At 36.6% G+C, this 14,407-nt stretch overlaps 1 protein-coding gene across 1 annotated transcript in view; it reads right to left on the minus strand.

Moving 5' to 3' along the window:
- EPM2A (EPM2A glucan phosphatase, laforin) overlaps nt 1-14,407 on the minus strand; it is a 64,074-nt gene that overhangs the window by 11,709 nt on the left and 37,958 nt on the right. Inside the window, exon 3 of the mRNA XM_054999862.1 lies at nt 7,187-7,428. Within this exon, the coding sequence (XP_054855837.1) occupies nt 7,187-7,428 (242 nt within the window). The remainder of the gene's footprint in view (nt 1-7,186; nt 7,429-14,407) is intronic.

The following is a 14,407-nucleotide window of genomic DNA, read 5'->3' on the forward strand; positions in this document are numbered from 1 at the left end:
TTTTTTTCCCAAAAAACATCAGAAGCTGAAAGATTTCCCTGTTTCCCCCCATCTTCCTGTGTCTCCTGCTGGTGAAGATCTACCACCCTTTCAAAGTTAATGGAGAGGGAAAAAATGAAAAAGAAACTAGTTGAAACACACATAAAGAGCTGGCCTTCCTTGACACTGCCTATGGCAAATGACTGGATGTACATGATGATGTAGAAAAGATAAATATTCAGAATATAAGTTTGTTCTCAATTTTGATAATAATAGTCTCATATGTTCATATAAAATAACACTGTAGAATTGCTTTGTTATATCTGGCATTAAAGATATTTTAAAAATATAAAGATTTTAACAAATATATTACTGGGCTGTGTTGGAAATGTTCTTTTAGGAGAAAATGGGTGAAAGCTGAAAGCAAAAATAAGAACACTGGAAATTTACAAACTGAACCCTATTGCCACCTGCAGGTTGGAACTGAATTAGACCATCCCAGCTTTACAAAACTCATAAATAGCACTCTACTACCACCTGCTGGCTTGAAGAAAGAATTGATTTTTAATATTTAATATTCAACAGCTTTTTTCTTGTTTTTTTCCCCATCTTTTTGGGCTTTTTATCCATTTGTGGTATGAAGAATGAAAGGGGCTGAAAAATGAATTGACATTCACTACCTTAAAATCTTTACTTTGCCCCCCCCCCCTTTTAAATCTATTTGTTGGATGCTGGTATAATTTTAAAATGGAAATAGGAAGATTTAAACTGCCACATGAGATGTATAATTTAAACAGTTAATTTTGATATCTATATTGAATACTGGTGTTTATTAATTATTATAAATTAGCAATTACTATAAAGTATTATCTACACAGCTTAAGATGTAGACCGTTAAAGAATGTGTTCACCTGGTAATATTGTCATATGAATGTTGGATATATTGAATGCTAAATACTGAAAACTGAACATATAAGTATACTGTTATAAATATATTGTTATATGGATAAGTTGTATGTAGTCTTCAGGAGATGAAGGAGTTTAGGTAAACTGAAGAAAATGACCAAAGGTACCAGAAAAGCAAAGACTGAACTTTCCTCAGAAGACGACTTCAATATATTGGTGGAGAAAGTAATGTTCTCCATGTCATGATAGTTCCAAACTTTATCTACTGAATTGGTTCAGAAGACATTGGAGGTGATTGAAGAAATACGTCAAGAAAACAAAAAAACTTCTGACTCAACTACAGAAAACATATCAGAAGAACAAGAAACTTCTTCTGGATTTGGGGAAGACATACAAGACCTAAGGTCTGAGTTCTGGGCTGCAAAACGTAAATAAAAAAATTCAGGAAAGTAAATTGTTTAACTGTTCACCGCCCAGAGCCCCTGGGGATGGGCGGTATATAAATTGAAATATAAATATAATAAATAAATAAACAAGATATTCAAGAAATCAAGGATCAGCAGAAGGAACTTTGAGGGACACAGGAACAAATTCAATTAGCACAAGATCTACATGCAAGCTCCTTAACAGAAGCAGATCAGAGAATAGAAATTCGGAAAACAAAACTGAGGTGCAACAATTTGAGATTTTGTGGGATTTCAGAAAAGTTTGGGGACTTGGACTTAGAGAATGGATTTCAAAAGTTAATACAAAATGTTTCAAAGTGCAAGGGGACTTCCCAGAGATTGAGCAAATTTTTAGTATTAATTCTAAGTATGCAAGCTGGAACAAGGTACCTCGAGATAAATCGATCACTTTTACTCATAAAAAATCGAAAGATACAATTTTCTTACCATACAGAAAGGAGTTGCTGAAAATTGAAGGAAAAGAAATATAAATATTTCAAGACCTGTCATCAAATATAATAAAGAAATGAAAAGAATTTGGAAATCTGAAGCAAGTGTGGCAGCAGAGACAATATTACTGTAAAATTCCTTTTGCCCTAGAAATATTCCTATTAAAATAAACAACCCACTCTGAAAACAGGCTAATTAAAAACAAGGTTTAGCCAAAGTGTTTTATACAGTATCTCCTACACAAGCATAGAATTATAACAATTTAAAGACACATTGACAAATTGTTACAAATTAAAGTGTTATGTATCCAATATTTACAATAGCCACGCACAAAAAATAAGATCCATGTGGATTTTAGGCAAATAACTTAAAATTCCAACTTCAATATAAATTGCCTTCAATCTTGAATCTTCAAAGGCACATCATTATCACAAGTGAAGAAAAAAAAGGTGTAGCAATTTATATTAACCACCAGAGTCTAGAGGTTCTTGAAGAACTTAAAGATAATAATAGAAGATATCTGATTTTACAGGTCAATTTACCAAAAGGACAAGTATGCACAGTGATGTCAATATATGCACCCAATAATTCTAAATGGGATTTTTTTGAAAAGTTTTATTAAGTATTATTAGATTTTCAAGAGTGGGAAATTTTAAGTTTTGGAGATATGAATGCAGTGCTAGTTCCAAAATAGACTGATCTAAAAATCTGAGAGGGAAACTCCCCCAAGGTGTGTTCAACTATATATGCATCCTGGAACTTGAAGCTGTCTGGAGACTATTGCACTTAAGGAAGTGAGACTATACATATTTTTCAGACAGACATCAAACATACTCCAAAATAGATACGTGTTGGGTATCTAAAAATTTAATCACAAAAGTTGAGAAAACAGATTCTTCTGAGGACTTTGGCCGACCATAATCTGATAGAGCTAATCTGGAAGAATGGGAGCAAGAAATAAAGAAGATGGAGATTAAATGATACTCTACTGCTACAGGATGAAGTTGTACAAAAATGTAAGAACAAATTGATGGAATATTTCAAGCTGAATAGCACAAACTGTCAGGCTATGGATGACAGTCTGTGGCAGATAGATCCCTGTATCATTGCAGCAAGAAATCCAGGCTCTTGGTTAAATGGCTTTATTCAGAAATCAGATCATTTCCACAGATATGTCCATAGAATTAATCAGAAGCAAGGTAAGCATCTAAGCAGTAGGAACAGGTTGACAAGAATGGTAACCTGTGGGAAAATCCTTCCTCTTAACACACACATTTGCTCCTTCCCCCTCGCAACAGTAAAAGAGGACTTTTGGCGCGAACTCATCCTGAGAATGTCTCACATATTTGTACTATCAAGTCGAGACACTGAGAAAGCAAGAGATCAAAATTGAGACATAGCAGTGCATGGGAGTGAGCAGTATACAAGATCAGAAGCACTGAAAGTTTCTACAATCCGTTAGATAAGGCACCTGCAGCTTCAATAAGCCTGTGAAAGGAAACAGTTATGGCACTGGCAATATGACATCAAGTCATAGCATGAAACATTGGTTCAGAAACAACAGCATTGGTTCAGGAACAACAGGTCAGCATTAAGTAGTGGCATGGATGGGGCACAGACATGACACAATCAATGTTAATTCAACAACAATATGAGAAGCTAGTAAAACTTATATTAGAGGAACTTTACTGGCCAATGCTACGCAAAAGAAAAAAAAACAGGAAACCGTAAGGAATTTAATACAAAAATTGAAGATATTGGAACAAGAACATAAGATTACTCGTGATAAAAGAAAATGGAAGAAATTAAGCAATTAAAAACCAATTACATTTATTGGAAGTAGAAGGGCAGAAAAAATTACAATACTTAAAGGAATTTTGAAGTAGTGAATAAACCTGGAAGATATTTGGTGTATTGTTTAAGAAAGGAGAAAGAAAAAAGATGAATACCTAGAATCAAGAAAGGAAATCAAGTAGTTTATGCAGAACAAGAAATGGCTGGGATACAAGACAGAAAGGAATTTATCACCAATGTGGCAAGAGGTGAATATAAGTCTGATACACAAAGAAGCGAATGACCTATTTCTGCTGAAATCATATAGACCAATCTCCCTATTGAATGTGGATTATAAAATTTTCACAACAATAATGGCAGAGAGGCTAAGAAAATGTATTCCAGATTTAATACATGAACATCAAACAGCATTTGTCCCAAAGAGATATATGAGAGATAATATAAGATATTTAATTGATGCAATTGAATATTCAAGGAGAAAAGGATTAAAAATGGTATTTATGTTTTTGGATGCAGAGAAAACTTTGATAATGTGTTTTGGAAATTCTTGATGGAAACACTACAGAATATGAAAAGTAGTTTTTAAATTGGAGACAAAGCATCTATATTTATCAGCAAGCAAAAATTCTGGTAAACGGATCTTTAATGGAGAAAATAGATATAGCAAAAGGAACTTGACGGGGATGCCCGATAACCCCATTATTGTTTATTATTGCTTCAGACGTATTGGCAATGAAAATCAGGCAAGATGCCAAAATTGTTGGAATGAAAGAAGGCAAAGAAGAATATACAATGAAAAGCTATGCTGATGATGTTGTTATATCAGTGACAAAACCAAATGACTCCTTGAAATTTGTAATGGAACAAATAACAAGATTTGGATTATATTCTGGATATAAATTGAATAAAAAGAAGACCAAGATAATGATATTATTGATAAATAGAGATGAACAAAAGGAGACAGAAAAAAATAACAGATTGTGTTATTACCAGAAACCTAATAAAATATCTGGTAATATATGTGACAGGACAAAGCAATAACCTATACAAAGTCAAGTATCAAAAAGTTTAGAAAGGCATCATTGAAGATTTACAAAGGTGGGAAAAATTGAATATTTTCATGCCTACAGAGAATCTCTGCTGTTAAAATAATTACCAAAACTGAATTTGTTTCAAATGTTACCAACTCATATTGATGAAAAGATTTTTAAAAGGTGGCAAGAAAGGATAAATAACTTTGCATGGAATGGCAAGAAACCAAAAATACGATTCAAAATATTACAAGATGAAAAAAGCCAAGGTGAATTGGAGGTACTAAATATTAAATTGTACCTCCAAGCAGCAGCATTAGTTTATAACAGATTGGAATATAAATTCAAACAGACATATAAAATTGGAGACAATTGATACCAAGGAAGGAATTCATAATTATTTATGGATTAAGAAATCACTAAAAACTATTCAAAGACCGGATGACACTCATATTTTGAGAGATTACCATATTAAGAATATGGTTTCAATGTAGAAGCAGACTAAGTCCACCAATTTCACCAATGACATCACCAATAGACACCTACTATGGTATTACTACAAGAAATAGAACTGATCATGTAAATTATGAATATATAATGACAAGTATGGGAAAATAAAAACATGGCAAGAAATTCAAGCTCAAGGAAAAAACATTCCATGGTTGATGTACCATCAAGTAGTGTCCAATTTTAAAGAGCAACTATCCAAAGAAGATGGTCAACTAAGAGAAAAAACTGTTTGAACAAGTAATCGGTGGAGATCCAATACATATGTTAGGAAAAGTATATAAAATGTTATTGCAGTATGAAACAGAATCAGAACAAGTTAAAAACTGTATGATAAAATGGATGCAAAACGTAGAAGAAAATCTCTATGAGTCAATGGGAATCTTTATGGACTAAAGAAATTAAATTTATGGATTGTCAAATGTTAAGGGAGAACTGGTATAAAATGTTTTTAAAATGCTTTATTACTCGTAAAGAAATTGCAAAAACTAATAAGGACTATAGTGGAAAGGGCTGGAAATGTCAATGTACAGACGCAACATTCCATCACATGGGGTGAGAATGCAAGAAAGCGAGAAGATAAAAATATATGAAGAGATGCAAAAGATATTAAACCTCCAAAAATATGTTATTAAATATTCTACCAAGTAATATTAAAAAAGAACACAGTGAACTCTAAGTCTATGCTGATGGCCGCAAGAGTAGTTGTACAACAAAATAGAAGGTGGAACTTTATCCAGATGGATGAATGGATGAATAAATTGTATGTAAATTGTCACACTGAATAACACACAATAAATTGTCACACTGAATGGATGAATAAATTGTATGTTTATCTGTAAATGGCTAAATTCACTTCTTATATACATAATAAGCTAATTTCAGAATTTCAGGAAAAATCGGAAGGTTTTTTTTTTTTACTATGTGGCAGAAAGATAAAGAGTTTTTTAAAAAATGTTGAATATAAAATGGTGAGTATAATGTATTTTAACTTAAGTAAGTGGGGGGGATAGAGAGGAGAAATACGTAGTTTAATAATTTGCTATATATTCTGTTTTGGATATAATGTCTATTCTCTAATGTTATTTTTTGTTATATTATTATGTAGTTTTAATACTTTGTTACATATTTTGTTTTGATTACTATTATGTTTAATGTCTAATGTCATTTTCTGTTATATAGCCTGCTTTTGATATTTTTTCTACAGTTCAATGCTGTTTTCTCTTTTCATAAAATATTTTTTTTAAAAAAAAATGCTTTCCTCGCCTATTGTTTTTCCACTCAAAACTGCTGTGTTGGGGCACAGTTCTGCATGTGACTTTCACTTGCTGAACTAGCAATACTTATTTAATGTCACCCAATTTATATATAAGCTATATGTATGCAATACAAATAACAATTGATTAAATTGGCAAATGAAGTTTTTTTTCTGTCTGTGTTGAGTAGACTGACTGCTAGTGCAAATCGTTTATAATGTAATCCTAGAAATAGTTACACACTTCTAAATCCACTGAAGTCAATGGGTTTAGAAAGGTGTGACTTTGCTGAGGATTGTAGGTTGATCATAATTCATTATTAAAATTATTTTTGATTAAAGAAATTCTACTGGAGGTAGTATAGAACTCATAAGTTTTGAATTCAGAAGACCAGATAGGCTTTTGAAAAATATACTTTTAATGCAACTTAGATTAGTAGTGATAGGAGGAATTTACTTTTCGAAGACAAGCCGAACTCACTAATAATGTTTGAGAATGAAGAAGTGGATTCTCCAATATGATATAATGGGATATGAAGAAAATTAAGGGTAAAGGGGCAGTGAACAGGCAAACAGACTCAAACTAATTCACATATACACAGAACAAGGCATTATCAACTAACGATAATACAAACAGGATCAAGGCCCAGTCAAGGAGCAAAAGATACAGTAATGTCCTGTTAACCTGTAAACAAATTACATGGAAGATAACAAACTTATATGAAAGTTACAGCCAATTGTTCACACAGTGCAGCTATATTCTTGAAAGATTTTTCTTTCTCCAGAATATTCTGCAGAAGGTAAAATCTAGACATTACCTTCTGTACTCATGTCTGGTGTTGGCATCCAGACATAAGCAAGGCCTTCTTCTTTGTACAGCTTCATGAGAACCTCTGGGGTCATAGGTTCTGGATAGCGGTTACATCCCCAGGAATTCTGAACAATATCCCATTCAGTCTGGAAGTTCATTACAGCTGTAATACCCAATTCATGTTTTAGCTTCACAGTCACATGCTCCACTTGACGAGGGCAACTTCCCAGCCATAGATTTGGCAAAATTCTATCAAGATAAATATGTTAAAACACTGCATGTTAAAATACTTGAAGATTTTCTATAACCAACCACATAAATATACATGAAGAATAGTTATGGCTATAGTAGCAGCATGCATTGTTATACAGGCTGCCCACACTTGTGGTACTCTTTCCTTACTTAGAAGACATATTTTTAACCTTATCTTGACAACTGTGTGGAAATAAAGAACATCCTACAGTTCCAGCAGAAGGAAAGTGTGAACAAACACATGCAAAGAGCATAAGGCAACAATGAGAGACAACTAGTGTTAGTAGTCAGACACCTTCCTTATATTGAAAAGGCAGTTTATGAATATAGAATATCATAAACACTTCCTCATTTGCCCCATAAGCACAAGACACTGCCTGGCAAGGCAGAATAGCTGCCAACCACGGCTGAAGTTGGAAAATTACCAGTTGGTGTGTTCGATAGATTAGCTTCTCCTCCACGCCTAGGAGAAGCACTTAAGTGAAACAAAAAAGCCTTCTAAGAGTTTCTGAGTTCATCTCATCCACACACTTCTATTCTTCCCTCACCCACCTTCCTAATCAGGTCATCAAGCACTTTTCACACCTATAGGCCACCTTAGGGAGCCTCTCCCAACTCCATTGTCCAGAGACAGTCATCAAGTCATTGTCTTTGGAGCAAGACATCAGTTTCGCCCCAGGATACATTTTGCTCTATAATTGGGCTCCCTTCCATGTGCTCACTGTGTGTCCTTGGATCCACTCGCAAACCCTCAGACATGTGTCTGAGCCTTCTCCTTCCTGCTGCAAAGTGCTGGTCACTCAAGCTGCTGTCTCTATAGACATCCTTTCACTCCTAAACTGGTAAATATCACCCCATCCCAACTACTCTCTCCCACTTTCCTTCCTGTTTTCTAGTTAGCTCTGTATGTTTGCCTTTTACATCTCTGTTAATACAGAAATCTTTCCTGTAGAACATCTGCCTGCTTATTTGAGAGTTTTCTAAGGGAACTATCCTGTTATATTTTGGTGGAGATCGCAATTACCCCTTCTCACTGCTTCTCCTTGTACGTTAATTCCCCCAACTCACAAACTCACATGGACCCCTCCCCCCAGAGTGCCCCTGCTATGATGTCATTTTCATAACCAGGATACTGGGAAGAACTCAAAAGCTGAAATGCATCAGCTTCCTTTTGGCACTATCATCTGCTCCAAATGTATGTAAGAGCTGTCAGGCATGGAGTAGAAGGGAAGACAATGAAAGGTTATAACAGACAAGATTCTGGGAGAACCATGATCTTTCCATCATGGACTAAATTTAAACCAAGTGTGCTACAAACCACACAGAAAAGAGATAAAAGAGTTTAATCATTTAATATACCGAGAGTTTATTTATTTATATAAATAAAGAATATAATATAAATCTAATAAATTTATATTAGATTTCTATCCCACCCTCTGCACAAGCAGGCTCAGGGCGGGTCACAGTATCATATCAATAGATACAACAATCCATAAAACAGTAACAAAATATTATAAAATATAGTATAAAAACAATAAGCACAATCCACAAGGATCTCCAAGATGCGGCACTCAACCCACAATTTCAGTCACAAACTTGCTGTGGGGCAGGTATGGTAGATCTGATTAAGATGGTGGAAGAAGAGCAGACCAGGTGAGGGACCAGCAGGATAGTCTGCCAGCTTCTCAACCAGAATCTTAATCATAGGTCTGACTAAACATCTGTGTTTTGCAGGCCTGGTGAAACTGTAACAGGTCCTGCAGAGTCGAAAAGGCTCTGACCCTGGTTGAGGCCAGGCAAACATCCTTGGGGCCAGGGATCACCAGCAGATGTTGATCTGCTGAGCGTAACACCCTCTAGGGAACATACAGGGAGAGACTGTCCCGCAGATACACAGGTTTAAAGGTAAAAACCAGAACCTTGAACTTGACTCGGAATTCAATTGAGAGCCAGTGCAGCTGGCTCAGCACAGTTTGAATATATGCCCTGAACACGGTCCCCGTAAGGACACACGCTGCCACATTCTGGACCAGTTGCAGTTTCAGGGTCAGTTTCAAGGGTAGTCCTGTGTAGAGTTACAGTAGTCCAATCTGGAGGTGACCGTCACGTGGATCACTCTAGCTAGCTCATGGGTAGAAATGTATGGAGCAAGGTGCCTGACTTGCCAGAGATAGAAGTACGCAGATCTGGCAACCGACGAGACCTGGGCCTCCATTGATAGGGAAGCATCCAGAACCCTCACCGTCAACATAGACATCAAAGGCACCCATCAACGGCTGAGAGCCAGATTCCCGAACTCGGCAACACACAGCTCAGATACAGGACCTCTATCTTCATAGGGTTCAACTTCAGTCGATTCTGCTTTATCCACACAATAACAGCATCCAACACACTGTCCAGAACTTCCAGGGTAGTATCCATTCATCTGTCCATCAACAGTTATAACTAGGTGTCATCAGCATACTGATGACAACCCAGTCCAGAGCTTCGGGCCAACTGGGCAGGGGGGTGCATATAGATGTTAAATAACATTGGGGAATCGCCCCTTGACGAACATTGCATATCAGTGGGTACTGTTGCAACATCTGCTCCCCATGCACCATGCTCTGTCCCTGACCGTGGAGAAAGGAGATCAGCCACTGCAAGGCGGTCCCACGTATCTTCACATTGGTGAGGTAGTAGATCAAAAGGTCATAATCGACCATACCGAACATTGCCATCAAATCTAGTAATACCAGCAGCAGAGACCCGCCTCAATCCAGGTGTCAACCTATGCATGGTTTCTCCTATTGAAATGGACCTCTCCCCTGAGCTCCATTAACCTAATCATAATCTCTCAGTGACTCATCTGTTTTGACCCTAACAGGCACTCCCATTCTCAAAGCAACTGACTTTGCTATTTTCCTTTCCTGCATTCTAAACCTGACAGTTCTTATGTAAACTTGGAATAAACAAAAGAGCAGCAAAGGAGTCAAGCATTTCATGGCATCCTTTTCTGTTCTCCAACACTGGTAAGCACCAAGATAGAATTGATATGAGAATGAGTTGCATATGTGGGACAAAATTATGGTATGAACCTGATCCTGCTATTTGGTTATCTATGATCTATGTCATCATAACAGTTCCTGGGATCTTGGTCTTTCCAAAGAAGCTGTTTGGGTAACAGCCATCCAAATGGATTCTCCTGAACAAAAGCAAGTTTTGCAATGTGAAACCTGACCACTATTACCAGAATATTAAAGTATGATTCAACCACTTAAGCAAGAGATAGTTACAGCCACTTAATGATGTCATGGCAAGTAATATCTGAGTGAGTCCCACTTTCCACAAGAAAGAAAAAACACAATATTTTTCTGCTTCTTTTCCTAATTCTATATAATGTATGAGCCAACTCTAAATTAGCACCAAATGTAAATAGAAATTGAGATATATAAAACAAAGCATACACATCAGAGCAAGTCAGGAAAGCAGAGGGCAGTCAACATTACAGTTGTTGCATCTCAGTCATACCCAAAATGTTGGTTACCAGTTGTCAGCAACACTTCCTCAGCCGCTGACTAGAAATGGAAGTCTAGCAGAAAGACTGGATGACAAGGCTGCCCGTAGCAATATCTGCTCTGTCCTGGGTACCCATAGGGACTACTACACAAGGATTCCCACTGATAAACAGACAATCTTAAGGAAAGGCTTGAGAACAAATTTATTCACACATGCCTCATCAGTCTAGGCAGTGTTTCTCTGTCCAGTAGAGAAATGGACATTTTTTCCTCACAAGCATGACTGAAGGTCAGAAACATCTTGGAACATTCTGAAAGTAGAGCCAACATAAGCAGAGTGAACACAGACTTCTGTGAAGTCAAACACACAGTTTTTTGTCTCTCTGTGCCCTTTTAATTACTTTAACAATGCCAAAGTATGAATGCTTGGATGAATCTCTTCCCAAGTTTGCACATTCTTAATTAAATTTGACAATTCATTCTGGATACAGCTGAAACCACAAATTTTCATTTAATCAATACACTTTTGAATCATCTTATCCATAGAGATGCTGTGGGCCCAGGGCTGTAAAAGATCATTGCTGTACTGACACCATTTTGCAGTGTACATTGCCACTCTGAAGCATTAAAAAAATTATCAAGCTCATAAACCTCCTTCTAGTCCCATAAGCAACCCATCCTTGCCCAGAAGCCTTATAAAAGCAGCCCTGTGTAAGCAGACTTTAAGTGATGCTTTTAACTTGCTTATCTGTAATGAGACACTATATAGTCATCACTAGAGGTGGGCATGAACAGCAATAGGAACAAAAAAAAGTCACAAACAGCCCGATCAGCTGTTCGTGAGCAAGCTGTTTATGAGGCCCTGTTCCTGATGAACATGTGTTCGTTCCAAGCCCTGTTCATGGTGTTCATCAGCCGTTCGTCAAGCCAGACAGTCTGGCTCCTTTCAATCAATTCCCTTGGCAACAGTAGGCACGGACTTTCTGAACTCTGTCTGAATTCCTGCTGTCCTGCCAACCCCAATCTAAGCCCAGGGGCACTTCACCCCCGACTCAGCTGCTTGTCAGGGAAAACCCTGACAAAGGCTGATTGCAGCCTGCTGGGGTTTAAATTTCCCTCTCCCTGCTGCTGCGCAGCACAGGAAGAGGGACATTTAAATCCCCCACTCAGCTGCTTGTCAGGGAAACCCCTGACAAGCGGCTGAATGCAGCCTGCTGGGATGTAGAAGCAGGGAGAAGGGCATTTCACCCGGAAGGCTGCACTCAGCTGCTTGTCAGGGGTTTCCTGACAAAGTCTCCCCCCTTCCCTCCAGCTGGGAGACTTTGAAGGAAGTTCCCCACACCATTTGCAAAAGGTGTGGGGAACCTTCTTCCCTTCAGAGTCTTCCCTCTCCCTCTAGCTAGCTGCAAGGAGGGAAACTTTGAAGGGAAGGAGGTTCCCCATGTTTGTGAACAGGGTCATGTCCATGGTTGTTTGTGATTCCCTGTTCATGGATGGCAATGAACAACGAACATCGTGTTCATTTTTTTTCCTGTTCATGCCCACCTCTAGTCATCACCTATGGTTAAGGCTAAATACTTGCCAAAATTAAGCTCCTTTGTAGAAGAAATTGGTTGTAAAGTCACTCACCAGCCATTAAATTTGTTTATATGGCTGATTTTGTTTAGCTGAAAGCCAATGCATTTTTTAAGCAGCAGTGAATTCTCCCTTTAGTATCTACTTAATCATCCCTAAGTTTTCAGGATCTGCAGCACATGCTTTACCACTTCGTCAATCAAGCTTTCTGATTCATTCTTTTTTAGAGCCACTTGAACTGTACTTGACTGGCATGCTTCCAAAGTGTCTTCCAAATGTCCACAGGGTAAGCACTGTTGATCTGATCTCTTACAATCAGGCATGCCTAAGTTCATTGATTTCAATTCTGATAACAGGTTTGGTCTCTGGACATACTTTTTAAAAAAATTAATACATTTTTATTGGATGCGTCAATATATAGTCAGATTAAAACACAAATACAATCCATTTCAATTCCCACAAGTATATTTCCCCACCCCCCTCCCCCTTTTCAATGTTGACTTCCAACAGCACTCGAATCCCCCGCTATTAGTATCACATTATTTCTATATTATAGTTGTTCTTATCTTGTTATTAGTAAAGATCTTAATTATATCTTATCTTATTTAGTATCATTAAAACCCTTCAAAAGACCATAATTGTCCCTTAACATTTCTTTTCTATATATTTTTTCAGCTTTTTCCAATCTTCCAAAAATGTTTTTGGTTCTTGATCCTTCAAGTTTCTTGTTAGTTTGTCCATTTCAGCCATGTACAACAATTTGTTTGTCCATTCTTCAATTTCAGGTATTTCTTCTTTCTTCCAGTATTGAGCATATAATATTCTTGCTGCTGTTATCATATAATATAGCAATGTCTTGTCATTTCTATTAACATCTTCTAAGTGCAAAGATAATAACAGCACTTCTGGATTTTTAACATTATACTGGAGTATCAAAGACATCTCAGCACATATTTTAGCTCAAAAGTCTCTAGCCTTACGGCAAGTCCACCACATATGAAATAGAGAACCTTCATGCTCCTTACATTTCCAACACTTATTAGATAGCTGCTTATTAGCTATGGCTAATTTTTTCGGTGTTAAATACCATCTATATAACATTTTATAGCCATTCTCTCTAATACTGGTACATGTTGATATTTTTAACGTATTTTTCCACAATTGTTCCCATGCTTCCATCATTATTTCATTGTTACAGTTTATTGCCCACTTTACCATTTGTACTGTGACTGTTTCATCTTCTGTGAACCATTTCAATAACAATTTATACATTTTAGAAATTGCTTTATTACTATCTACTAACAAAAGTTCCTCAAATTCTGAATTCTTAATTCTAAAACCTGTCTTCCTTTGATCTGTATCAAATAGGTCTTTAATTTGTCTATATTGTAACCAACCATATTTAAATGGCAACTCCTCATTTGGTTTGAGTTTTACCTCCTTATCTACTACTTCTGTTAAGTCCTTGAGGGTAAGCCATTCTTTTCCTTTATATTCTAGGTTTGGGTTGATCACCTCCGCTGGTATAATCCACAGTGGTTTCTTCTGATCTATAAATTTTTTATACTTCAGCCAAGTCAACAATAAATTTCTTCTCAGATAGTAGTGCTGAAACATTGCATCCATTTTGTACTTACCATACCACATATACGCATGCCATCCAAAAAGTTTGTTATAGCCTTCCAAAGTTAACAATTTATGATTGGCTAAAGACACCCATTCTTTTAACCAGACTAGACATATCGCCTCATGGTAAAGTCGAAGATCAGATAATTGCATTCCACCTCTTTCCTTAGCATCACAAAGTAATTTCATCTTTACTCTTGGTTTCTTCCCTGCCCACACAAATTCCGATATTTTCTTCTGCCATTTTTCAAATTGTTTTTTGTCTTTTATAATTGGTA

Source organism: Eublepharis macularius, chromosome 1, assembly GCF_028583425.1.
Source record: "Eublepharis macularius isolate TG4126 chromosome 1, MPM_Emac_v1.0, whole genome shotgun sequence".
Taxonomy (NCBI): domain Eukaryota; kingdom Metazoa; phylum Chordata; class Lepidosauria; order Squamata; family Eublepharidae; genus Eublepharis; species Eublepharis macularius.